We start from the raw sequence: 14,304 nt of genomic DNA, 5'->3' as shown, positions 1-14,304 counted from the left end.
ATTAGTGATAGGGGTTCATCAAATTCCTACTCATCCTCTGATGGCAGTGTGGCCTCAGGCAAGTTATTCAAGCCTTCTCCAGTGAGCACAAAATAAGATAAAATAAAGTAGAAAAAATACTCAGGGAGTATTAGAAATTCTATCTGCTGTGTTTTTCCAGAGGTGGGCTTCTGTATTTTGGCGGGGGAGGCTTATAGAACTGACTCATCAATGGGTCTGTTCCTTTGAACACAAATGTCCTAAAGATTTTAGGAGAATCAAATTATTATGAAATGAACACATAAAATTAAATAACTTAGAATTAGGCTAACTCAAGTTGAAAGGTTATTGTGTGGCCAATAGGCCAGACTTTTAAGTCCCTAACCTTCAGGTTAGACTCCTCATCTGTAAACTGCAAATCTTTGTGGTATCTGAGGCTAGGGACCAGTCTAGCTCACCATGAGTCCCCTGCCCAGGGTTAGGATCTAGCTCACAGTAAGCACTGAAAAACTGCAGAGTGAGTGTGGTTGAACCAGCACCGTGTGCCTGGCTGGCGGTAGGTGCGCAGAATCGGCGGCCCTGCTGCTCATCCCCTTGAGGAGGGAGGAGAGAGGCTTTACCTGAATCCTTTCTTTCAGCTTCTGGGCATACTTCTTCAGGTCACTTATCTTGCGCCCTCTATGCTCCAGGTCCCCTTCTAGCTTCCTGACCTGGGCCTGCAGGGCTGACTCCTGGACCTGGAAGTTCTTACGAAGGCCAGTTTCCTTTTCTTGCCACTGCCACAGGGCCTCGCTCACTGACTGCTGCATGGCCTGCCGGATGGCCTCGTTTTCCCGCTCATAGGTGGCCTGCAGCTCCTCCGCCTTGCGGGCATAGTCCTGGCTCAGCTGCTGGTTCTCAGCTCGCAGCCTCTCCACCTCCAGCAGGACTTGGTGCATCTCTGGTCCCTGACCAGGCTCTGCTGTGGTGTCAGGGCTCTCCTGGGACAGGTGGCCCCATTGGGGGCCCTCGTGGCTGGTCAGCTGCCGGAGCCTCTTCTCATAATCAGCCTTGAGCTCCAGCATCTCCTTGGAGAGCGTTAAAACTCGCTCAGCGTGCTCTGCCTCCACCCTCAGCTCCCTCTCTTTGGTCTCTAGCCTGCAGGAGGCTGACTCTGCCAGGGCCTCCTGGGTCAGCTTCTTCTGCAGCTCCAGAGCGCTCTCCAGGGCCTGGATGCGCTGCAGAAGGGTCTCTGCATCTTCGCTGGCACGACTCTGCTCCTGCAGAAGCCTGGCCCTGGTCTCTGCCACCGCCCCCTGGAGCTCCTCCTGATGGGCTTCCCGCAGGGCCTCCACGCTGGCCTCTGCCTCATCCTGGCGGGTGTTCAGGGCATAAATGACCTGCAGAATAGCAAACAGAGCATAGTTAGGGCAAGCAGGTGGTGTATGGGAGGGTGACTGTGACAAGGGATGATTTGCCCCTACTGGGGCACTGAGATCCACCCACCAGGGCAGTGCCTGAGAAGACAATTTGCAAGGTGGCAGGGACTGACGGTAACAGTAATGGTTCCCAGGAGAAGCCAGTGAAAGGGCAAAGCAGTGGGGCAGGGAGCTGGGGAACCAAGGCCAAGCAGTGAATCTGCACAAAGACGTGGAAGGCATTCTGGAAGAATTCTATAAAGGATCTCCTAGGTACAGCAGGAATCCGGGGAAGGATTTTAAAGCAAAGAAGTGATGTGATCTCATTTTTGTAAAAAGGATACTTTTGGATGGAAACAACCAATAAATTCTTAGAAAATTGAATTCAGCAATATTCCTTTTTTTAAAGATAGGCTCTCACTATGTAGCCCTGACTGGCCTAGAGCTCATTATCTAGACTGGGCTGGCCTCCAGCCCACAAAGATCTGCCTGCTTCTGCCTTCTGAGTGCTGGGATCAAAGGCATGCACCACCATATCCAGGGCTCCAGCAATATTCTTAATAGATACAGGAAAAACACTTGAGAAAACGCAGCATCTTTCCATGATTTAAAAAAAAACACTCAGAAATTAGAAATTGAAGGGACCCTCCTGGACCCAACAGAGCACATCTACAAAAACCCATAGTTAATATCACACTCAATGAGAAACACTGAATATTTCCTCAGAAGATCAGGAACCACGCAAGGATGCCTGTCCATTCTACTTCTAAAAGAAAGGCAAAAGATGCTTTCCCTGCTGTGTGGAGAATGGGATGAAAGAGACCTAGAACCCAGCTTTAAGCCCAGGAACCTAGGATGATGTCCAGGAAGTTGGCCTGAAATTGAAAGACCAGCAGGTAGGTGGGGCATGGTGGTACACACCTTTAATCCCAGCACCTGGAAGGCAGAGACAGGTGGACCTCTGTAAGTTCCAGGCTAATTTGCTCTGTATAATGAGTTCCAGGTCAGCTAGGACCACAGAGTGAGACGCTGTCAAAAGAGAGAGAGAGAAAGAGAAAGGGGGGAACGAGGAGGAGGAGGAGGAGGAGGAGGAGGAGGAGAAGAAGAAGAAGAAGAAGAAGAAGAAGAAGAAGAAGGAGAAGAAGGAGAAGGAGAAAAGGAATTATATTTAGAGGTATTCAATTTGATATGCCACTAGACATACAGGTGGAAAAGCCACCAAGGCAAGTGAATGAACATCTGGACTTTAGAGGGGGAGTCTGAGCTATAGAAGGACACAAAATCAGGAGAGTTCTGCAGCTGCTGCTGTTTGCTTCATGAGAGATGCCAGAACATATCAGTATGTAGGTAGGAATTACAAATCAGCAGAGAACCCAAAAGGTGAAGCCCCAGGAATAAAGGAAATAAAGGGTCAAAATCCCTGTGAAGGGTGTCCCACAGAGATGTGCCATTCACAAGAGATGGAAGGAGAGGAAAATGGGAACAGGCTCATGGCACTTGTGATAGGAGAATGAGGGCGACATCACCTCGCAGAGGTAGAAGGTGGCGTCTACATTCTCAACAAAGAACAGGGTGAGATCATCAAGTAGTGGTGCTGAGCTGTACAAGAAGGAAACATAGGAGGTTTGAAGAGTGAGAAGTTGTGAACTGCTTTTTAGGAAGGGGGAAATTAATTCTTTGCCCTGAGATTTTCATCAGCTGTGTTCATCAGAATGAATTCCTGGGAGAGGATGGATGGGTCACCAAGAATTTGGTTTCAATTGGCAAGTATAACAGGAGAGAAAGTCAAGACAGGAAAAGTATTTTTTAACATTTTATTTATTATTTTTATTTTATGTGTATGAGTGTATCTCCTGCATGTGTATAAGTGCACCCATGTCAACACAATGACTGTGGAGGTTAGAAGAGGGCATCAGATCCCCTGGAAATGGAATCATATAGACAGTTGTTAGCTACCTTGTGGGTGCTGGGAATCAAACCCATGTCCTCTGCAAGAGCAGCCAGTGCTCTTAACCACTGAGCCATCTCTCTAGCCCCAGGGAAAATATTTTTAAGAGTTGATGAGCTGGGTAGAGCAGAGTCAATTTTTTGTTGAAAATAAGGTCAAAGGTTTAAAGGGAGTGTGTGACCAAGGTAGAAGGAAAAGATCATTGGAAATGAGTGGGTCAAGAGATGGAAAAATAAGTCTAGGAGAGCCCCACATGAACCGTTCTCATTGATAATGAGAGATAAGATATGATAAGATAAAGAGAGGTTGCAGTGGGCATTTAAGATAGGTTCTCCTAGAGGGTCCCCACCCTTACTTTGGCACTTGTCTACTTTAGTCTTGGAGGGTTGTTCGTGTTTCCTTATGGATCTGTCTATTGAACTAGATTATCATGCCATTTTCAGATTTCTACTACTGCTTCATCTATGGTTTAAAAACTATGGCCTTGTTCTGAGTTCCTCAGGGGCTGAGTGTCATTTCAGGGAGCTTGGTAGAGGCTGAGCAGGTAGGGTCCCTCTCTTCAATCACAGAACAGCATGTATGCCAGAGATCCCCCATCATGTGGTTTAGAAAGAAACCAAAAAAGGCTTCCATTGTTTTCTTTTGTTTTTAGGTTGAAAAAATTACATAATTATGGAATAGAGAAAAAACTAAGAGGAAGTTCGGTTGTGTGTGTGTGTGTGTGTGTGTGTGTGTGTGTGTACAAATACAGTTACAAGATGGTTGTTGAAGGTCAAATGGCACCACTAGAGATGAGGTGATCAGTGTGTATAGATTTAATAACAGTTTACTAGAGACCGAAGATCTTGAAGAAAGAGTATCTCCACAGGATAAAGCCTGAGATCTGACTTTTCATTATCTCCGTGTGATAGCTACTGACTTAAGTTTTGTCTTTGCTAACAGAATGTAAGTTCCAGGAAAAAGGAGTCTGGTTTCTTGCTCATTGCTGTCCATCTCCAGTGCCTGGCTCCAAGTGGGCACTGTCAAATAATTTTCAAATGAGTGAGTGAAAGAGTGAAGCAGCCAGAACTACGTCATGAAGAATGTTACTGTCAACGGTGCACAGGATTCAGCTACTTCTGGTGATTTCTATGGTCTTCTTTGTCTAATAATGTATCTGTACTAAGTGAGTTGAAATCGACATGTTACTGTCTGTGATTTGTATTAATAATAGATACCATTTCGAGCCTCGTACATGGGTAAGTACTGTAATACATAGTCCTCAACTCAGGAAATCCCTGTGGAAACTCTATAAAGATGGTATTCTTCCTATTCTACCACTGAGAAATTGAGTTATAGAGAATTTTCATAACTTTTGGAAGCTCTAAGAAAGTATAACTAACTCAGAAATACATGCTCATGGCTCAGGATGACACTGAAACTCACTGACCCTTTCAGTAATTTATTCATTTAAGGATTTACTACATATCTGAGAATGGCTAGGTTCCGTGTGAGGCACTGGGAATAAACATAATTGAGTTTGCAACCTCAAAAATATAATTCAGAGGCCGGGTGTGGTAGCACATGCCTTTAATCCCAGTACTTGGGAGGCAGAGGCAGGCAGATCTCTGTGAGTTCAAGGCCAGCCTGGTCTACAAAGCTGGTTCCAGGCCAGCTGGGGCTATAGAGAGACCCTGTCTCAAAAAGACAAAATACATATATATTATATGTATATATAATATATACATAATATATGTATATAATTCCGGTGGGTATGGAGGTTGTTTAGTTGGTAAAGTGCAAACATGAAGATCTAAATTGGGTCTCCAGTATCCATGTAAAAGCTGGGTGTGGCAGTGCATGCTGTAATCCCGGCACTGCAGATGTGGAGACTGGAGAATCCCTGAGGCTAGCTGGCCAGTCTAGCTCAATAAGTGAGCTCCAGGTTCATTCACAAACTCCATCTTTGGAAAAAAAAGTGGAGAGAGCTTGAGGAAGATCCCTGACATTGAAAATTGAACTGTGGTCTGTACATGTGCCCCCTCAACACACACACACACACACACACACACACACACACACACACACACCATATATATTATTTTTCCTCCTTTCCCATCGGGGAGGCAGACAAGAAAGTGGAAACTTTAAAAGCTCCCTGATAAATGCCATCAGGAGACTGATGGAAAGACTTCCCAGAAAAAAAGTGAGCCTTCCTTGTTTCTTCATTATTGGGGTGACCAAATCCCCTTTCCATGTCAATTTCTGCATGAGCAAGAACAATTTCATTTCCCTGAATATTGATCCATAGACTTGATATGGAGATGAGAGCACAGTCTGCTCATATATTGATTTGGGGGGGAAGGTTACACACCACCACCATTTCATACTTTCATTCCACAGTGAAGATCTGCTGCAGGGGAGCAAACACCAAACAGAGACAGCATTTCTTAGCCACTTGCACTTAAGTGGAACCATGTGAATAGCAGTTCCCAATAGAATTAGGGTGGATGGGGTTGTGTGTGTCATCTTAGGGCCAGCATGGGGTGTATGTTCCCAGTCTTTTTGTTACCACTCCCAAACTTAAGGCCTCAAAGAATTTAGAGAGAGGTTAATTTTAAGATGGAAAGCATCTGAGCCCTGAATCACCAAAAAGGATCATTTACTGGGTGCACAGGACATGAGCTGGAAACTAAATGCTGGACCAAGTACTTCCTGGTATTTGTTGCAGCATCTGTCAGTTATTCTAATAGGTCAGTGGTTCCCAAGACTTCCCTAGGCTTGGTGATTCACTGGAGGACTCACAAACTCAGCACATATTCATACTCAAGGTTGTGATTTATTACAGCACAGGGCACAAAGCAAAATCAGCTAAGGGAAGAGATGCCTGGTGTTAAATCTGGAGGGGAAGCTTCCAAGAGCTCCCTCTCACTGGAGCTAATTCACCTACTGAGGAGTTGTGGCAACATCAGTGAAATAGTCTGTTAAGGAAGCTCACTCTAGTGTTCAATATGGCCAAACATAAGAGTGTCAACTTTGTAGAATTATCAAAATCTTAATTGACAGAACATTGTGGGGCTGAATCAGTCATGGGTTCAGGCATACCAAGCCCACATCCAGGCACAGAGGCCTTAGAACACTAAGGCCAGCAGCTGACTCCAGTACATCCAGTCACATGACAGCCAGATGGAAGTGGGCACCATGAGCAGACTTGTTTGTCTTCACATCACCCTCATCTGCGCCCATGAGCTATGTTGAGGTCAGCTATACGTAGTGGCAGCGGATAGGTAGAGAGAGAATGATGCACCATCATCCTATAGTTTCCTATATAAGCCTCCATGTAATTTTAATAAACGGATCTGCCCTCTGACGCTGCACCCGAGATGTTCTTGGAGTAACCCCGAGCTGCACCCTCTTTGGCAGTTTGATTGGGGTCCTTCTGCCTCAAGCTACATAACTTTAGGGCCTGCCAGGTGTCAACACACATTATGTATCCACTTCTTTCTAGATGTGCAGCCTTCAAAAAGCTTATTAAACCTCTCTGAGCCTCAGTTACCTATTAACAACATGGAAAGAGCAATATATACCTCATAGCTTTATTTGGAGATTAAATGCCTTATAAACCAAAAATCCATTACATCATTCCTTAGCACACACTAAGGCACCAAGAAACACAGTATATTACTTTTACTGTTACTGATTTGGTTGCCAAAAGTTGTCGAACGAAAAAAAATGGGGTTTGGGGGATTCAAACCCAAAATCTCATGAGTTCAAAGTTCAAAGACAGGACTGTAACCTTGTTGAGAAAAAAGCTAGTAATATTCCTTCACTCAATGTTTCTGCAGCATTAGCTGCATGCCAAGTATGGTTCCACATGCTGGCAAACAACAAATAACACCATTCTGTTGAGAAGCTTGTGGGTTAGTAGACTGTTGCATACTGCATTATTTGTCCACATTTTTAAAAAGAGCATTTTAGCTATTATGTTTATTTTATGTGTCTAAGTATATTGCCTGCATGTATGTAAGTGCACTCATGTCATGTAATGCCTGTGGGGGTCTTTGGAAAAAAAAAAGTGGAGAGAGCTTGAGGAAGATCCCTGACATTGAAAATTGAACTGTGGTCTGTACATGTACCCAGGTGTGTCAAGTTGACACTAAAGCTATCCAGCACAGTAGTATATCCGGGTTTCTGGAATGCTTTGCTAGAGGTCAGTAGTGGCACCAGGAAAGGCAAGAGGGAAGAAATGAACTTAGTTTTCCAGTGATTCTCTTTCTTCCTGCGTCAACATCAATGGGTCAGTTCTATTATAAATGTGCTCTAATTTTGTGGGGTTTTTTTTCTGAGATAGGGCCTGACTGTGACCTTGCCTAGCTTAAATTCACTATGTAGCTCAACGTGGCCTTGAACTCATGGTAATCTTCCTGCCTCAGCCTCCTAAGTCCTGAGATTATAGACATGTGCCACCATATCTAGCCTTATAAATTTTATCATGAATCCTTCTTTTGATCCCACCTCTCCTGTCTTTCTCTACCTTTTATAGAAAACTCCTCTGAAATTTTGCTCATACCCAGTGTCATTCATTTCTTACCACTTCTTTCCTGAGTCCTATTCAGACAGGCTTTTACCCAAATAATTTAACAAGGTCACTGATGACCTACCTCCATGCTGCTAAAGTTATTACCTGAGTCTCAGTCTTCAACTTTTCAGCAACATTTGACCTCCTAAATCATTCCCTCCTCCTTGAAATACTGTCTTCTCTAGCCTCTCAGGCTGTGATACTTTCCTACTGACCATATTCTCATCTCATTGGTCACTTGGTTTCTTTTCATCTCCCATCCTTCCAATGTATTAATCCTGGAGTTCAGGCTTTGGATAGTCTTCTCTAGACACATTCCCTTGGGATCCCAGCCAATCTCATGAATCACGCATGCTCTATGTGCTCATAATTCCCCAACTTATTTGACTGCTGGACTTATCACCCACATGCTACTCACAAATCCTGTGGCTTGCCAGCACAGTATCTCCATTTAGATATCCAACATGTATCTCACACATAATATTGCATTTTTCCTTCAAAACCAGCTTGCCTCTGAATATTCTCTATCTTATTTCTTTCTTCTGATTTTATGGGTCAAAAAAGTGTAGAGCTGACCAATAAGCACATGAAAATATAGCCAATGTCTCTAATAATTAGGGGAAATACAAACCAAAACTGCATTATATTATTTCATACCCTTTAGGATGGATATCATAAAAAAAGAGGGAACATTTGTGGGTGAGAATATGGAGAGATGAAACCTATATGCACTGTTGGAAGGACTGTAAAATAGAGCAGCTCTGGAGCATGGAGCAGGAGCAAGAGTCCACACTGGACAGGTGCACAGGGCTCAGCTAGTCAAGTCTAACATCTACGTAAAGGGTTTAGGCTCCATTCTGCTTATGAAGTGCATAGTGAACATAAGGACTTCCAGGTCTTGCTTCGGAGATCTTGATGTGGTAGATCTAGAGACAGCCAGGGATCTGTATCTTTCCTTCTTTGAGATAGGGTCTGCAGTCCCAGCTGGCCTGGAACCCTCTATGGAGACCAGGCTGGCCTCTAGATCTCAGAGATCTGCTTGCTTCTGCCTCCCTAGTGCAGGGACTAAAGGCAAGCACCACCACACCCAACTGGGAATCTGTACTCTTAACACTCATTTGCAAGTGGCCTTGGACCCTGTGTGACCCCGAAGTTCCTCTGGCCCTCAGACGACAAGCAATGGTCCTGCCTCTTTCCCACTCTCTGCAGAAGGAGTCAAGCCCATTATGTCTTCCAGACAATTAGTTGACCTCAGCTGCTTGAAGGGAAGGGATTAATGGTATAAAAGCTGGGAAAACCACCAGGCTGCTCTCTCGCCATTTTGTGTGGCTGTTGGGAAGCCACAGGACTTATGTTTGGGTGTGGATTTTCGAGCACAGCTGGAATTGGGGGGGCATTCACTCTTCTGTAAGTAAACCAGCACCCCAAGCTCAGTTAGCAAGTCCAATAAACTTGTTAAGATCCTCCTTAATAAAAAAGCTGAATAAAAAAGGCAGTTTTGGAGAATTCTTGCCTCAGGTTGTCGTAAGGACAGTGGGAAGAGGGAATTGGATGCCATGTGCGCCTTCCAGCACTGAATTTAACTTTACACCCTGAAAGACATATGACTGCATATTTGGAGGAACTATGGTGTGTATGTCTCATGCAGGAAGGTTTTCTCACAAGATTCAGGCACTCAGGGATTATAAGGATGAAAGTGTTGGAACCAGTGCTATGGCTGCTGAGTACAGTCTAGAAGCAATAGTAGCAGAAGAGGAGTTCCAGGACAGGAAAACTGGACTAGTGCAGGGTCAAAGGATGGGGTATGGGGTCAAAAGCTACTATGGAGGAGGAAGAGTGACGGAACCAGTGACTCAGGTATGGAGTGGAGGAGGGAAATGTCCTGAGGGGATGGCCCTGTGTGCTGGATAGCTTTAGTGTCAACTTGACACACCTGGGCTGAGGGAGCCTCAACTGGGGAATTGCCTCTATTGGACTGGCCTGTGGCCATGTCTGAGGGGCATCTTCTTGATGAGTGATGTGGGAGGGCCCAGCCCACTGTGGGTGGTGCCACCCCGGGGCAGGTGGGCCTGTGTTGCATAAGAAAGCAGGCTGAGCAGGGGCCAGGAGAGCAAGCCATTATGTAAGCAGCCTTCCTCCATGCTCCAGCTCCTGCCTCCAGGTTCCTGTCCTGAGCTCCTACCTTGGGCTCCCTGATGAACTGTGACGCGGGAGATGTAAGCTGAGTAAACCCTTTCCTCCCCAAGTTGGTACTGGTCAGAGTATTTTGTCGCAGCAATGGGGAAACAAACTAGGACACCATGCCATCCCGACTTGGAAGCACGGCAGTCTGGGACACTGGAACACAGAGAAGACCGGTCGAGGTCTCACCATGCTCTTGACTCACCACTGCACACAGAGAGAAGCCGGGATTTTCTGGGCACCAAGTGAAAAAGGAAAACTAGCTAAATCTCCAGAAGGAAACTCTGAGTTTGGGAGGTGAGCTGCCCAGAAGAGCAGATGTCATTCACTTGCTGCCCCTTCCTTTATAGAAACAGGCTGGAACAGATCCTACACAAAGCTGGGCTCTTTCAAGCAAATGAGCTTGGAATGAATTTCTAGATGGCTCCAAGATGCTAATTAAAATCTCATTATTACCCATCAGAGAGCCGTTGCTAGGTACCTAGCTGAACATGGCATTGAACTGTGAGATGTAAGCTGCTCAGTAATTGAAACTCAACTATTTCCCAAACCAATTTAGATTGAAACTCCCTGAAAGGTGAGAACAGTCTCTCAGCAGGGTTCTTAATTAGAGCTCCTGCAATACCCATACACAGCCTCCTTTCCTTCCAGGGAATTTCACAGGCTGTAAAAGATGTGAGAGCTGGAAAGGACCGTTTTTTTGTGTCTACCTCAAATCTCAAATGATTTGTTGGAGCTTCCCTTGGCTGCACAGCTTGATCCATAGATATGCACATGTGTGAATGATACTTCTTTTACGAATAAACAGAAGACTTAATACCTTTCCCAGGAAGTATTTTGACAGAGAAGTAATCAAATCAGGAATATCAGAACCTATAACTGCATGCATAGAAACAGAACTGTGCAGGCCAGGAAGATAGCTCAGCAGGTAGAGGCACTGGCTGTGCAAGCCTGAGTTTGAGGCCTGGAACCTATGTAAAAAGCCAGATGTGAAGGCAGGCATCTATAATCCCAGCACTCCAGCAGAATGGCAGGCAGAGACAGGAGAATTACTAGAAGCTTGAGGCCAGCCAGCCTGCAGTGTGCATGCAGCAGAAGAGACCAGAGAGACCTCCTTCAACACGGTGGAAGGGGCAACCAGCTCCTGAAAGTTGTCCTCTGACCTCCACACATGCATTGTGGCACACATGTACTTGAACACACACACAATAAATAAAAAGTAAATAAATAAGTTGACGTATAATTTATAAAAAGAAACAGAAGTGTGTGGACACAAAATAAACACCAGCTCTTCAAGTTCACCTGGTAGTATTACAATTTTATATATTTAAAATCTAGAAGCAGGCTTTACCTGCTAAAGATATATATACATTCAGTTTTTCTAGTTATTTAACTGATATGACAATGAATTCTTATTTATTTATTTATTTGGTCTTTTTGAGACAAAGACTCTCTGTAGCCCCTGGAACTTACTAGGTAGACCAGGCTGGCCTTGAACTCACAGAGATCTACCTGCCTCTGCCTCCTCAATGTTGGGATTAAAGACATGTGCCACCATGCCCAGCAACAATGAATTCTAACCTTATCGTTACATATCACTTTCCAGTTAAACAGCTTAAAAGCACACTTCATAGTCTGATAAATATCAATATACTGAATGTTCATCCTAAATCAATTATTTTCTCTGAGAAAATGTTCTCTGAACATTTTACAGTCTGTTTATTGTACTTTTTAGAAAGCTATCCGATAAACACTATGTTTAAAGCTACACATCCTTGTCCAAACATCACTTAGCAAAGCTCAAAAGGCATTTACAGTCCTCGAGTTATTTTTGCAAACTCTCTTCACAGACAATGTAGGACTCCTGTGTTCTGACGGCATGTGACCCAAGTGCAGCAGCATTCTGCTAAGTCAGGACTTCAGTTTGTGGGCAACAGAGCAGGTGCTGCTCATTAGCCTGTACTCCAGAAACGGAGGGGCCTGGCTGGATTGAGTTCAAGCCAGTCCATCTTTTGTCTGACTGATGCTATCAGGAGGACCTGTAGGAATACACTACATGCCAGTCCACTGTGACAAGAACCTCAAAACAAAAAACCAAAGAGGAATATACAGTTTAAAAACTTTTTAAATGGTAAAGGGCTGGTGGTGCAGCACAGTTTTAATATTATGAAACATGCTTTCATTCATGTGAATGCATGCCAACAAAGAAAAGCATAAATAGATAACAAAACATGACGAACTTATCGTCAGATGTTACTTTTAGAGTAATTAATGCCCCCCCTTTGTTCTTCTGCATTCCCCAGTTTTACTGTGATGAATGTGTACCTCAAATATAACCAGTTTTTTGTTGTTATTTGTTTTTTTTAGACTAGGCAACACGCTCTGAGTCACTCTGAGTCACTTTGTATTTCAGGCTGAGAAACAAGTCCAGGAAGGAGAATTAGATGCAGAGAAGGAAGGTCAAGTCTTGTGGCCTCCCCTGCAAGATATGGCTTCAGTGGCCTCTGCCTGGCTGGTGAGAAACAGAAATGGTCTGTTTTGGTTTGAGCAGTGCAATTATCGAAAAAGTCTTGTCTTTTACATTAAGGACCTCCATTCCACAAAGAAGAGATTAAGAGAGTCTTGCTGGGACATAATGAGGCATGAAAGGTGTTCCTTAACCACAGGCCATGGAGAAATAACAGAGCCCATAGTGATTGTGGCTACCTTGTGCTTTCAGAAATTAGCTCCTGAATCCAACCTCTCATAGGCCTCTCCAGGGAATGAATGACAGCAACAGTAAAGAAGAGTTGGCTTTTGCAAAGTGCAGGGCAAGCCTAGAAATTGCTGCAATTATGCCCTCCAAATAGCCCCTACTTATGACTACTTTACCTCCCTTTTATCCCTTGCCTGTTTAGAGTGTTCCTTCTAAATCAAGGGGCTGACAACATACAGTCTCCTTAGGCACTTTTCAAAACCATCAACCACACCCGAGTGCAGAACATGGTAGATGGGCGACACACCGATGTAGCACCTACTGGCTCTGTGTCTCTGGCTCTCACACTATGAGCAGACAGCTGGTCATCATGTAGTAGGAGGTTCTAGTAGGGACTGTTTGCTACTATCCCTATTACCTAGCAGAACTTCTGGTCCTGAATTCAACAGACAGCGAGTGAATCACTCAATTGTTTCATTTCAAAATGAAATTTAAATGACAGAGAAGGACAGCAGTCAGACATCATAGATGCAGACCCAGCTATTGCCACCAGCTAGCAACTTGGCAATCTTCATCATCCTAAGTAATAAAGTCAGAAAGAGAAACTACTCTTCAGTAAACATTTAGTATTGAATATGCACCAGGCCCTGAACCCAGAGCTCTTTTCCTTGGTCCTAATCCAACAGCTCTCTATGAGGTCTCACAGATGCCTATTAGCATATTTGCAAGGAGAGGACCTGGGAGGTTGCCACAGTGGGGCAGGATTATAGAATTCAGTATAAAGTCATCTCCATGTTCACAAATGGGGACAGTCTTTTATCTTGGATGAGTCCCTAAGCCAATCTTACGAAGTCTGTTAGTGCTAGCGGGTAGAACATGGGGTTTAATAACATTCCTGAAGGTGCCTTGGGTGCTCTGATGAAGAAAGGTCTAGGAGTTATGGAATAATACCCCCACAGAGATGTACAGGTTACTAATCAAGGCTTTTCTGAATCCCCCAATCAGAAACCCAAATCCTCTAGCTTAGATTAAAGGAAATTTATTTGCCCATGTGTGTGAAAAGCCCAGCACCATCAGTAGTTTCAGATACAGACTTAAATGATGATATACTGTCTCTTTATTTTTCCATTCCTTAGTTTTGCTTTCTTCTAGGCTGGCTTTATCCCTCAGCAGGTTCTTAACAAAGTGGTTGGTCAGACGCAGCCTGAAGATTAGACTTTGCCAAGTCAGCATGCCCTAGGGAAAACAGCTGATCTCTGTCAACAGTGACAACAAAAGGTCTCAAAGCCAACTCTCCAACCAGGCAAGGCCATGGGTCTAATGCTGATTGAGTCCTATGACCAGTGGAACAGAACATGCTGGCTGTTACTATAGGTCAGCTGAAATTCAGGAGAACAGGGATGATCTGCCTCCACATGATCTGAATACTGAGGCTGGTTACATGACCAGGACTACAAAGGAAATTAGAAATATGGTCCTAGCAGATGGATGTTGTGTCAGCAACAACAGATGTCTACTACTGCTGAGATATATATATATATATATA

The 14,304-nt window shown here is 44.3% G+C and overlaps 1 protein-coding gene across 5 annotated transcripts in view; it reads right to left on the bottom strand.

Moving 5' to 3' along the window:
- The window catches only part of Fam184b (family with sequence similarity 184 member B), a 136,535-nt gene that overhangs the window by 75,624 nt on the left and 46,607 nt on the right, over positions 1-14,304 (bottom strand). For all 5 annotated transcript variants that reach the window (XM_029560515.1, XM_008826863.1, XM_008826862.2 and 2 more), the window contains exon 2: positions 600-1,358. In XM_029560515.1, the coding sequence (XP_029416375.1) occupies positions 600-1,358 (759 nt within the window). The remainder of the gene's footprint in view (positions 1-599; positions 1,359-14,304) is intronic.

The sequence above is a fragment of the Nannospalax galili genome, unplaced genomic scaffold, assembly GCF_000622305.1.
Source record: "Nannospalax galili isolate Female #2095 unplaced genomic scaffold, S.galili_v1.0 scaffold271, whole genome shotgun sequence".
Taxonomy (NCBI): domain Eukaryota; kingdom Metazoa; phylum Chordata; class Mammalia; order Rodentia; family Spalacidae; genus Nannospalax; species Nannospalax galili.
Note: the sequence above shows the minus strand (reverse complement) of the source record. Positions and strands in the feature narration are given on the sequence as shown.